The sequence below is a fragment of the Erigeron canadensis genome, chromosome 1 (assembly GCF_010389155.1).
Source record: "Erigeron canadensis isolate Cc75 chromosome 1, C_canadensis_v1, whole genome shotgun sequence".
NCBI lineage: Eukaryota > Viridiplantae > Streptophyta > Magnoliopsida > Asterales > Asteraceae > Erigeron > Erigeron canadensis.
Genome location: NC_057761.1, coordinates 7,215,457 through 7,228,845, shown reverse-complemented (window position 1 = coordinate 7,228,845; position 13,389 = coordinate 7,215,457). Strand labels below are relative to the sequence as shown.

Sequence of the window (13,389 nt, the reverse complement as noted above, 5' to 3'; positions counted from 1 at the left end):
CTATTCTACTCTAATCCTAGTTCTCCATGCCGTCCTATCTGACGTCATGTCCTCCGACAGGCCAAGTTCAATTAGATCCTTCGCTAATCGATCCTCCCACCTCATCTTTGGTCGTCCCCCTCTTCGTATGCCGTCCACGTGAATAGACTCCGCTCTCCTTAGTGGTGCAGTTTCATCCCTTCTCCTAACATGGCCAAACCATGTCAAGCGCCCTTCCCTTAGCTTGTTAATGATGGTCCCTACTTCAAGTTCTGCTCTAAAAACTCCCGTCGGGATCCTGTCTACTAAGGTCTTCCCGCAAGTCCACCTTAACATCCTCATCTCAGCCACCTCTACTCGAGCCGCTTGGGTTTTCATCATCGCCCAACATTTGGACCCGTATAGCATAGCCGGTCTAATAGCCACTCTATAGAACTTCCCTTTCAGCTTTAGCGGAATCCTCTTGTCGCACATGACTCCCGTAGCTGCTATCCACTTCATCCATCCGGCTTGGATTCGATGTGTCACGTCTTCGTCTATCCCACCCGATTTGTCTATCACTGATCCCAGGTATCTAAAAGACTCCTTCGGACGCAATATGCGGCCCCCAATGCTAATAACCACATCTCCATTTTGTCTTATCTCCTGGTTATCGAAGTCACATCCAAGCTATTCTGTCTTCTCTCAGCTCACGCACAAACCATGGTCTTCAAGGGCTTTTCTCCATTTCTCTAGCCTCTGGTTTAGTTCCTCTATCGATCTCGCTATTAGCGCAATGTCATCGGCAAAAATCATACACCACGGTATTTCCTCCTTTAGGCCCCTGGACAGTTTGTCTAGGATCAACATGAAAAGGTATGGGCTAAGCGCCGAACCCTGGTGTAGGCCCATATCTACCGAGAAAAGTTCCGTGTTCCCCACAGGGGTTCGAACACCGGTCCTCGCCCTATGGTACATATCTCCCGGTGCTTTTCTTGTGATATCCCATTATTCCGCCTTGTTGGGGTGTTACATAAGGTAAGTTCCCATATTATGGAATGATATGCTTATGAAATGTGAATATGATCATGATATGATGCCATGCTTATGTTATGTTGTTATGCTTAAGTTAAATGGTCATGATATAATGTTATGCTTTTTATGTGAACTCGTAATGGTGACATGTTTATGATATGATTACATGTGTGGCTTGATCACCTAGTCACTAATCCTTTGATTAGAATTGCCATGTTCACGTGCACGTTAAGGGCCCTAAAGTAAAGATGATATGTGATTAACTTAGGTGAAAGTGTAGCCTACGTTAATATAAAGTAAAGATAAAAGTGATTAGTTTAGGTGAAAGTGTAGCCTAACTAATGTATCAAAGAAGTCTCGAGCATATTTAAAGTTGTGTTAAGCTTAACCCATGCTAGTTGTAAAGTTAGTGCGTATGTGGTCACTTGAGTTGCTCCTTGTGGCATAGTTATGTTTGTTTATTCCGGGTGAAGTAACTAACCACCAATGCGTAAAGGCATACACAGTTTATTCAGTTGGAAATGACTTTGTCTTTCCTTAACGACGCCGATGGACCCCTTACTGGTTATCCATCATGTCGGGTGTGAGGACTCCCTGTATAGTCTATGACCACCTACACACAACCCCACATCCCTATGTAAGTGGCATAAGTCACTTAGCCTACGTCTAGGCAAAGAAACAAAGAAAAGATACGAAGTAAAGAGAAGTTACGTAAGAAAGTTAGGCACACTTAAGATTATGATGTTCCTAATGTGTTATGCTATATGATGCTTATGATGTTCATGATGTTTCTTATGTTTATGATGTTTATGATGCTCATGTGATATTAACATATAACGATGATATGATTTTGTTAATATATCTAATCGGTAAATGTTTTCAAATATGTTATTCTTACTTAGCTAATTTATTAGCTAACAGTTGCTCTTTGAAAATGTTGTGCCATCAGATTAAATGAGTCTAGAGCTAGAGAAAGGATAACTTGGTGAGGATGGGTAGAGACATTAAAGACGATAGCATTTATGTTCTTGATGCTTAAACTATCCTTAGCCTTTTGTTTGGCTACTTCATTTACGATATTATGATTAAAGACTATGTAATAATGTTTGACATTTATGTTGGTGCCAGACTTGGATTTTTTTTTTATTATTTCGATGATGCATGTAGTAACACCAAATGTTTTCAAATGTTTCATCCGGTTACGGATGGGCAGATTTATATGAGATCCTTTTCCGCTATTATTAAACGCCGTTAGGCGAAAGTTTTTGAAAATCCAAGATTTTAAATGACGGGTGTTACATAATCACACTATGATTAGGTAAATTAAACACATTTAAAGATGAACCAAGTAGCTCACTAGCCAAGGTGACTGTGATTATAGATTCGAATCATTATGTGATCAGAATCAAATAACTCACTAGCCAATTCAATGATTATGTGACTGTAGACCAATCACCAAATGATTAGAGTAAATAAACCAAAGAGAAAATGTCACAAATGGTCCATATGGTTATCGATTTTCGTTTTTTGCCCCCTGTGCTTTTTTTTTCGTTGCAAACACTCCTTTAGTTTTCATTCTCATTGCCAACTGCCTAACACTAACTTCTATTAATTTTAGCCGTTAAACTCCTCACATGTATACCACATGAGGGCATTATGGTCTATTTCATCATCACAAGGACCATTTGTGATAAAATCATATAAAACATATTATAATTAATGATATATATACACACATATATAATGTAACTCTACGTATCTACATCATATTCATTTGTATCTATATATACTCTTACACAAATTATATAATTATCATCACTTTTGCATCTATATGCTTCGTTATCACAGGGATATCTATATTTATATATTCGAAAAACCAATATGCTGTTAAAGGCATAGAAGAAGCATATTTCACCCAAACAAACTCCATTCATGAAAATCACATGTTTGAATATAAAATATGAAAACATATGCTAGAATCATACTAGTTAACCCCTTATATCTATATATAGAAATAGAAATCTGTAAGTATTTTCAGATCCAAATAACAAATCTATCTAATCATCACCATCATTGCACTTAACATTATAATAATAATGAAAAAAAAGACGACAATAATGATGATGATGATGATTTAAGCTGCTGTAACTAATAGTTTGTGAAAAACAAGCTATATAAACATCATAGAAGAAAAAAGCATATTGGATTAGGGACGAATACCGGCTCAAATCCAAAGAAAAAGGCCGTCCCAAGGTAATCCCCATTTGACTTGCGTATTAATTTATGGTGGATCCGGCCTGGATATTACGGCTAGTGGTGGTGGCGGCTCATTTTTGGCCTGAAAAATGGAGGGTTTCAGGTGGGTGAGTGGTTGAAGGTAAAGGGTGCTGGGAAAGATATACATACATTAATTAAATGCTTTCGATGGATTGATTTTTTGTATACAAATGAGTATTATATTTGGTTCACAAGACCACTATTACGGCCCTTGCTGTGATTTTCCAATTATTTGTATAGAATTTATTGGGCTTGTGGTGGTGTATATATAACCCAGTGGTTGTGGAAGGCTTAACTATATGGGATTTGTGCTTGATGAATTTGAAGGGTTTTTGTTTAATTATGAATTACTAGCTAGGTTGACTTTGAAATATTAAAAATTAAAATTTTAGGTTATGTGATCTGGGTTTTTGATGTTCTTGACGATGATGATTGACGATGGCGATGATTGGAGATGTTATGTGTTTATCACAAATAGTCCCTGTGATTATGAAATGGACTAAAATGCCTCACGTGATATGCACACGAGGAGTTTAACGGTTAAAACTAACAGAAGTCAATGTCAAAGACTGTCAGCAACGAAATTGAAAAACAAAAGGACTGTTTACAATGGAAAAAAAAACACAGGGGGCAGTATGTGAAAACCAAAACCACAGGGACCATTTGTTACATTTTATCTAAACCAAATAACCTACTAATCAATCCAATCATCGCGTGATTGTAAATTTCAATCACCATGTGATTAGAAGGCAATCACACTACGATAATTAAACACATTTTCAGAACCAGCTAATTTCCGATTATCGTGTGATTGTAAATTTCAATCACCATGACACCATGTGATGAGACAAGTCAATCACACTACGATTGGATAAATTAAACACATTCCTAGAACCAACTAATTTACTAGCAATACCAATGCGATTAGACAAGCCAATGACAATGTTTTGGATCCCAATCATCATGTGATTAGAGAAGCCAATCATACTAATAGTGTAAATTAAATACATTCCAAGATGAACTAACTCACTCACTAGTCAACTTCAATCACCATGTAATTACTTAATCACATTCCGATTGATTATACATATTCCAAAGATGAACCAAGTAACTCAATCGAATTATAACATGATTGTGGATTCCATTCACCATGTGGTTAAACAAGTCAATCACAATGAATTGTACAAAACAAAATAAGACAGATAAAAATTACAATTTTATCATTTTTTTGCTAATGAAAAGGGTTCATTAAATTTTATACAATAATATGTTAAAAATCAAGACAAAATGTAAAAGGAAAAATGAATGGTTTCAACATAATAATTTAAAACAAGCCATCCATACATGTATCATGAATCATCAACATAAATGGTATTCAAATTATCTAATCTATTCATCATCAGCAACTCCACATTCTCCTACAAAGTCAACACACGGTCAGGTCCTTCAACTGTCCACATTGCATTACTTCTTGAAACGTCATAATCTCAACAAATGCAAACTTCTTTTCATGATTGATGTATACATTAACTTGCATCATCTGCTAAACAAAAATATATAGGATCGTTTTATAAGCTTTTGTATTATGCAACTGATAAGAGAAAGAGAGAAACGCGTCTAGTTTGCAAAAAGTCAATGGGGTAAAGTTAACGCATTCATAACTAAATGGGTCAAAATTATATCTATGCTTGTTTCACAATTCACAAACACAAAATTTGGGTTACCATGGAAACAATTGCAACTAGTGAACTACAAATAACTAAAAAAAAAAAATGGAACCAAATTAGGTAGATAAACTTGTCGAAAAAAGGAACCTTAGATTGGGATATCACCATATTTTCACTTTCGAGTTCCGACACTCCCAAATACACTTGTTATGGGAATCCCACTATTGAAATCCATGTATAGTGATGATATTCAATCAATCATGGTACAAGCGATTGTGTTGCAGTGTATAATATGATATACATTGCTTTTGTTCTTGTTTTGAGTATAGAAAAGCTAAGAGTTTGATAATGGCAACATATGAAAAATATAGTATTAATAATAGTATTAGTGGGAATGAAGAAAATTTTCAGGAAGGTCAAGAAAGATTAGGGAGGGAGTACCTGTAGTGAAGATGATATCGTTAATGTGATTCTTTCTACGCCTTCTAATCCACATATATTGATGATATCGTTAATGTGATTCTTTCTAGGCCTTCTAATCCACATATACTTCAGAGTTTCAATAATGTAGGACCTGCAATTACAATTGCAGTTGATGATTATAAAAGAGAGTTACATCTATTCATTTGGAGATGTAGATATTGCACTTCTCCATGTGACCGATTTCTTCACTTATGCAATATTTTCGGTTAACCCATCTGAACGACCAGGGTCAAGAAATAAAATAAATCCATAATCAAGCCACTCATATGTAAATGTGTTTACATTGCTACCTTTACAAATGACAAATGGATTGAACAGGTGTATGCGAGCAGTCAGTAGACACCAGAAAGAATGAGAAAGTAGAAAGTGTTGATAAACTAAAGATCATACAGTCTCTACGATCACCACAGTTGTTAAAAAAAATCTTGAAAATGGTATGTGCATTGTTATTGAAAAACCCGAATTCATATGTAAGCATACTTGGTCTGAGTTGGAGTTTGGGCTGCAGGTACTTATCACTTGATTCTTAGGCATTAATTTTCTTCGCTCATTATCAACAAAAACTTATAACTTTATTCACCATGTCTATGCACAAATAGGGTATATAGAAGCCATAGAATCTTGAGATTTAAGTTATCATTCTCTCACTTAAAGGCCTACGAATGGCTAATGTGACAGGAGATAACTTAAATCACTGGCCAATGTGACAGCTGCGACTGCACGGTGGGCAGCTCATGGTCTGCTTCCTATTTGTTCTCACTTTTACCCAGGTTATTCTTCTACATCCAGTTGGGAGTCAATAAAAAGAGTGGCCAGTGATGGAAGATAGAATGCTCCTGGTGTTTCGGAAGCAGAGAAGATAGATGCAGAAAAGACTGCAGCTCTGTCTTCATTGGAAGACTCGGATGGGCGGAGAGATATGAAATCAAATACTGAAACAAGTCCAGTTGATAATACCATTGAAACAACACCAGCGGTCAAGCTTCAAGATTTAAAATAGACTAATGTTCGGAGTGGTTCTAACACCACTTCTAGCAGTGAAAATTGGGACAGATGCTTTACGTTAAACGGCTGTTGTTGTAAGGTACCAGCGGTGGTTTGTGTGGTAGTATGGTGGAGGACAATGGTGGAGGGAGAGGTACGACGATTTGTGGCGGTGGAACACTGTGGCCACGGTAGGATTAGGTCAGGACGGCGGCCTGAAAGGCGAATAGGTTCCAATAGACTTTTAGAAGAGAGATGAACGTGTCTGTATGTGTTTTTAGTTGTAGATAAATTGACTTAAATACCCTTCCAGTGTTATTTTTCAATGTGATCTTAACCTTTCATCCATGTTGATCCAACAGCTCACACTTTTTCCTTTGTTTGCACAGGAATACAACTCATATAGAAGTATAGATAGTTTCGGATATTATGTAGAAGTGTCGGACATTTTGTGGATAAGATATACATATCTTTATATAAGTGATACATAATTATTTTGCATACCAAGCAAGTTATGTTAAATTTGCTAACACCCTTCTCTATTCTTTTTAAATCCACATAATCATCACTAATACAAAAAATAATAATAATAATAAAAGAGTAAAATTATGTCTTAAAAACATAAATAAACAAGACAGGGAAATCTTGTTAGCAATAGTATGTATAATATTCATAGTTTAAAACAAGGATTTTAGTACCCAAAAAAACACAAGAAAGTGCTCGATTTACTAGATATGCCAATCTGACATACACATCTATATAAAAAAAAGTGATAATTGATAGACTGAACACAATTTTTAAGGCTAATGATGGTATTACAAGGAAAAAGAACACGAACCTCATGGAACAAGAGGTTTCTTATCCCAAGCCTCTCTGATGTCAGCTAAATCTGGGCAGTAACGTTGAGCCAAGGTGTCAACCTGTTCAGCGAATGGCTTGCTCCCCTTATGGCCTATGTGTTTAACCATTTGTTCCCATCTTTTTCTACATATATCACCTGGCCTATGCTCGAGAAGATTATCCCAATCTACATCTTCCACACAAGCAGCATCAAGTTCATAAAGTGCACCAATCATCTTATAGTCATCAGTTTCACTCCATTTCTCTTCAACCACCAAAGATGATTGCAACTGATCATACCACTTTCTGCAACATATTGGATTTGACCTGGTTAATAATTTATCGCTAATTGCAGACCAGGGAATATTATCTCTCAGCATCCCGTGCTTTGACTTTTTCTCGCCATTAATTTTCATTTGCAAATCCAAGTTAACGAGGTCAAATAAATTCTGGTACTCTTCTTGACTCCATGCTCCTGTCTTTTTATTCTCGAACTTATGTCTTCGCCACGCATCCTTGACATGAATCCTATGTCTCCCGAGTTCTAGCCCTATCTTCTTCCAGTCCTTACCATATTTTTTATGAAGTTCCATCAACTGTTCAATCTCTTCGGGTGTCCATCCACGGGTTTTGCTACTTGCTAACAAATTACGGCCTCGGCAGTAGACAGCTCTATAGGGACGGTACGGTATGCAAGTTGCAATATCTTGCCAACATTTTTTCAATCCGTGTTTGTTACTATCCAGGACCATCTCTATACCGTTGTCTCCCAAGTTATTAGCTGCTATAAAATTATGAACGGCTTCTTTTATAATCTTGTCTTCCTCTGGAGTAAATCTAGCAGCCCGAAGCAGACCATCTGTTTCTGTTTCTGTTTCTGTTCGAGTGTCTGATGATGGGAAGACCTCTACATGACCCGAGAAGCTAACTTTCTTGGATTTTCCTTTTGCATTGGGTTCCTCCTTGTTGTTCTTTATAGGCGTGGTTGTCTCCTTGTTTACTTTATTACCTTTACCTTTGACTATTTGTTTCTCGGAATTGTGTTCAACAGAATTGTTCTTTATACCTTTGCTGACTTCCGAACCTGTCTTGAGAGTTGATTCCTCGGCCACAATCTCGTTCATTTCAGTACCTGAACTTTGACAGTCAGTCATCTTCTTCTTCTTCTTCTTTTGCTTTTTCTTATCGGCTTTCTCCAAGATAATTTCTTGGCAATGCTCTTTGGATATTTTAGCTCCATCCCCATCACTGATTGCTTTTTCTTGCGGCTTTGGGTCGCAATCTTTCTCTACAGTAGCTTCATCAACTTGACCCTGTCGGTTATCTTTAACTTGTGCCTGTTCAGAAGAATCTCTTTTCCTCTTCTTCTTATCCTTCTTCAGTAGATCACCATAATTTACCAAACTATCCCTATCATATTGATCTTCACCTGCATCTTCATTATCCTTCTGTAAATCACCATCATTTACCAAATTATCCTTATCATATTGATCTTCACCTGCATCTTCATTAACTGAATTACTCTTGTCATGATGATCTTCTGTACCTTGTGTCTTGAAAGTTGATTCCTCAGTCATAATCCCAATCATTTCAGTATCTCGATTTCGAGTGTCTGTTCTCTTCTTCTTTTTCTTACCCCTTTTCCCGTACATATCTCCTTGGCAATTATCCGGAGACATTCCAGGTCCATTCCCATCACTGATTTTTATTTTAACCACTTGTTGATCACCATCTCTCTCTACAGCAGGTCCATCATCTTGGCCCTGTTCATTTTCTTTGATTTGTGCCTTTTCAGGAAAGTCTCTTTTCCTCCTCTTCTTATCCTTTTTCGATAAACCACCATCATTTAACAAATTACCCTTATCATATTGATCTTCATCTCTACCTTCAATTGTTTCGGATTTTTTTTTCTTCCCCCTAAACTTATTACCTTTTTCTGTCAAGAAATCACCATTTATTTCAAGTTTGTCACCAACATGCTGCAGATCGTTGGTCTTGGTCTTATTTTTTATTGAGCTCTTTTCCATCTTTGCAGGCATGGCATCTGAATCTTTGCTTGTCTTGCCCATTTGTTGTGCTTTCACCTAAGGTTTATGAAACTAGATTATTAAACCGCCATAATGAGTTATCATGGTAGCAAACCAGCAGGCTAGTCTTTCACCATGTCAACTGATACTGTATCTATAAAAAATTATTCTTCCATTGCTATATGCCATTTACATGTGTACCTAATCTACCTTAGAATGCATTAAACAGTAGTTATTATAGAAGCAATAGAATATAACCGAATACATAACCATATAATCCTATTAGACTAGACCATCAGGCTACAACATCCAACAGTAATGTATATATAACGGTAATAAACTATTGATTAGGTATGTATAAAATTATTATTATGATAATGAAAATATTAAAGTTTAACCGAGTTTTCTAGCCAATATATTGTGATAATACACATGAAGAGCACTACGAACTATTGTAATGCGAAGAACCCTCCAGAATCCAGAGCCATTTATTTCGTTACTTTTCAACATATCATGTACTGATCTACGTTACCACACCTCAAGATATACGAAATTTGGTATTTCGGTGTTTCGTTCAAGGACCGGTATACGAAATTTCGGTATTTCGGTAATTCTAATATTATTATATATATATGTATATACATAAATAATAAGAAAAAGATGAAACCTGGAAGTGCTGAAGCACTGAAACAGAAAAACAGAATTCAAATTACTGAAATACAGACTTCAGAAAGCAGAAAACAGAACAGACTTCTGCAAGCAGAAAACAGAAAACAGAAAAAGAAACTTATGTTGCTGCTTATTTAAATAAAAATTTTAAGATAGATTGATAGAAAATAACTAAATAAAATAGAAACTAGAAAGAAAGAAAATAAGATGCTCTAGAAATTAAGATAGAAAATAACATAGAAAAAAATAGAAAAAATACCTGGTGGGATTGATTGAAGGCGCTGCTGCTGCTTCAAGCCCCAGCGGGTTGCTGCTTGAAGTCAGTCACTCTGTTGCTGAATTGTAAAATTTGATCCGATCGTGGGTTTTTATTTTTTAAGAGATTAGGTTTAGGTTGTTTTGTTTAGGTGGGTTTCTTTACTCACGGGTTTAATTGATAACTAGAAATTTCATTTGTAAGTTTTTGAAAACAATTTATGTTTATGAGTGCGGTAAAAAAAATCACAAATTTATAGGCGATAAAACGTATTAAAAACCAAAAATTAAAAAACACAAAAGAAATGTATATATTAAACCAAAACTAAAAAAGAGAAAAAAAAAATATGAAAACTAATTGAAGAAGTTATAAAAAAAACAAATGTTACATGTAAAAAGGTATAAAAACCAAATATTTAAAAGAATATAAAAAATATATTATGCAAAAAAAACCAAAATTAAAAAATATATAGCTTTTTAAAAATTTATAACATTTTAAAAAGTTATAAAAAAATGTTAAATGTAATAAAAGTAGAAAAAAAAATGTTACAAAAAAATAAAATAATATATATATATATAAAGTTAGAGGGTTGAATTAATAAAAAGGAAACAGAAGGGACAGAAAAGTAAAGGAGGAAAAAAAAGGGGGGACAAAGTGAAAATACTTTATTACCAAATAAAAATTAAAAAAAAATAAAAACGATGAAAGGAGGGTTTGAACACATGACCTTCCACCCCATAGGCATAACTCAACTAAATCCATATTTTGTTTTATAGTTGCCAATTTTCATATTTATACTTAAAAGGCAGATAAAGACAAAATGGTACTACATTCAACTCCTTTATTATAGTAAGTAATGAGCCATAAAAAAACAAAACAACAAACCTGTTCATGTTATTAAACTAGGGGTTCATAACCCGCATTGCAGGTTTTCAGCTACCATGCTTATTTTTTATTAACGAGATATGTTATTAAACTAGGGGTTCATAACCCGCATTATATTTGTTACGACTTAATAGAAAAAATTATTCAAATTTATTAAAATAAATTTTTGATAGAAATAACAAAATGTATAGAAATAAGTATATTAGTTACGACATTTCCATAACGATGAGATAATGCGTTACAAATAGGTGTGCGTTCATGGATCGAGGTTAACATACCACAAACTGTTTGAAGAAAACATGTATTATTTAAATGATTAAGAATAAAACAAAAGTTGACATTTGTCAGTTAAAAAATGAACATTAAAAGTTTTGTGTGAAAGTGAATTTAGTTCGCATAAAAGTTTAGTGCTACAATTGTAAGGTTTAAAATGTTGTGGTAAAAATAAAAAGAATAAAAAGATTACTATTCTTTGCATGCGACTGTTAAAAAACGAACAATAAACTTTTTGTGTGAAAGTGAAAGTAGTTCGCATAATAATTTAGTGCTAAAAGTTTAAGACGCTAAAATGTTGTTGTGAACATAAAAGAAAATCAAAATGTATAAATGTTTAGTGTTAAAAGTGTAAGAGGCTGAAATGTTGTGGTGAAATAAAAGAAAAACCAAAAAGTATAAAATTTAGTGTTAAAAGTGAAAATAGTTAGGGGGCGTTTGGTTCACAGAATGTTTTTGAAGGAATTGGAATCTGTCAAAGGAATTGAAATTTGAAGGAATTTGAAACTGAATGGATTGGAATCTGATGGAATTGGAATTTGAAGAAATTATAATTTGCATTTGTTTGGTTGGTCAGAATCAAACGGAATAGAATGGAATTCATAATATAAATAATAATACTAAAAATAATTAATAAATATATTTTTATAAAATTTTTAAATTTATATTTTATAAATGTGTATAAAATATTATTAACTTTATATAATAATAAAAAAATTTATAATATAATAATTATATTTATCAAATAATAAAATTTTTACAATCTAGCATTATTATTTTATAAAATAAATAGCTATTTAACAATTAACTGTTATTATTGTTATTAGTTTATTGTATTATTTATATCAATAATTATTATTATTATAATTATATTTGTTATAATTATAACTAATAATTATTATTTTTATTATATTATTATATTAATTGTAATAATAATTGTTATTTATCTTAATATTTTTTTTTGCGATAATATTAAATATTATAAATATTAATAATAACTGCTATTTAAATTAATATATAAATAAATTATTATTTAATTATTTATAAAATAATAAAATTTTTACAATCTAGCATTATTATTTTATAAAATAAATAACTATTTAACAATTAACTGTTATTATTGTTATTAATTTATTGTATTATTTATATCAATAATTATTAATATTATAATTATATTTGTTATAATTATAACAATTATTATTATTTTTATTATAATATTATATTAATTGTAATAATAATTGTTATTTATATTAACTGTAATTTTTTTTTGCGATAATATTAATTATTAAAAATATTAATAATAACTTCTATTTAAATTAATATAATAATAATAATAGTAATAATAACTAATAATAATAATTATTATTTAATTATCTAATTATAATAATAATTATTATTAACTATAATAATAATTATTATTATTATATAAAATACTAATTATTTTGACTAATAATAATTATTTGTATTTATATTATTATATAATTTAAATAATAATAATAACTATTATTATAATTTAATACAATAACAATAATAACTAATAATTATTATTATTTAATTATTATTATTATTATTATTATAAATAATAGTAATAGAGAAATATAATATCTATTAAATAAAACATAATAATAATTGGGATTATTACCTAAATAAACAAAATAAATACCCTATTTTATGCTTTAGACTCCTTTTTTCAAAGTTTCCAATTTAAACAATATACCCGTGCGTTTTCTACTATACGGCCACGGATTGCAACCAGCCAATGAGAGCTCACCATATGTCTTTCTCCTTTCTCTCCATCCAATACCCTCATCTTCTCTCTCCTCTCTTCCTCCGATCTTAGATCTTCTTTCTCAAAAATCTAACTAAAAAAGATTAAACAAATTAAGGTGATAACAACACAAATCCAACAATCCTTCAATCAATCAATCAATCAATCTAGAATTAGGGTTCTACCCTTTCTGTTTCGCGTTTGGAATAAGTTCCTCTCACGTTGATAACAACAATTTTTGGGTTTTTTATGATTACAATTCACCAA

General features: G+C 32.6%; 2 protein-coding genes across 4 annotated transcripts; both read right to left on the bottom strand.

Annotated features, from left to right (window-relative positions):
• Positions 1 to 936, bottom strand: LOC122602451. Its single transcript, XM_043775125.1, has 2 exons — positions 673 to 936; positions 1 to 624 (listed from the first exon to the last, which is right to left on the bottom strand). The coding sequence occupies exons 1-2, from the start codon at positions 934 to 936 to the stop codon at positions 1 to 3; spliced, it is 888 nt and encodes a 295-aa protein (XP_043631060.1).
• A 3,528-nt stretch (positions 937 to 4,464) lies between these two features.
• Positions 4,465 to 10,305, bottom strand: LOC122584435 (RNA polymerase I termination factor-like). Of its 3 annotated transcripts, none has more exons than XM_043756606.1 (5): positions 10,200 to 10,305; positions 9,939 to 10,024; positions 7,243 to 9,328; positions 5,379 to 5,511; positions 4,465 to 4,813 (listed from the first exon to the last, which is right to left on the bottom strand). In XM_043756606.1, exon 3 carries the CDS (start codon positions 9,311 to 9,313, stop codon positions 7,244 to 7,246), a length of 2,070 nt encoding a protein of 689 aa, XP_043612541.1. In that variant the 5' UTR covers positions 9,314 to 9,328; positions 9,939 to 10,024; positions 10,200 to 10,305; the 3' UTR covers positions 4,465 to 4,813; positions 5,379 to 5,511; position 7,243. The 3 variants fall into 3 exon arrangements, with proteins under 3 accessions (XP_043612541.1, XP_043612536.1, XP_043612545.1); XM_043756601.1 differs by having other exon boundaries at positions 4,465 to 4,810; XM_043756610.1 differs by lacking the exon at positions 9,939 to 10,024 and having other exon boundaries at positions 4,465 to 4,810; positions 10,200 to 10,286.
• Between the last annotated feature and the right edge of the window lie 3,084 nt (positions 10,306 to 13,389).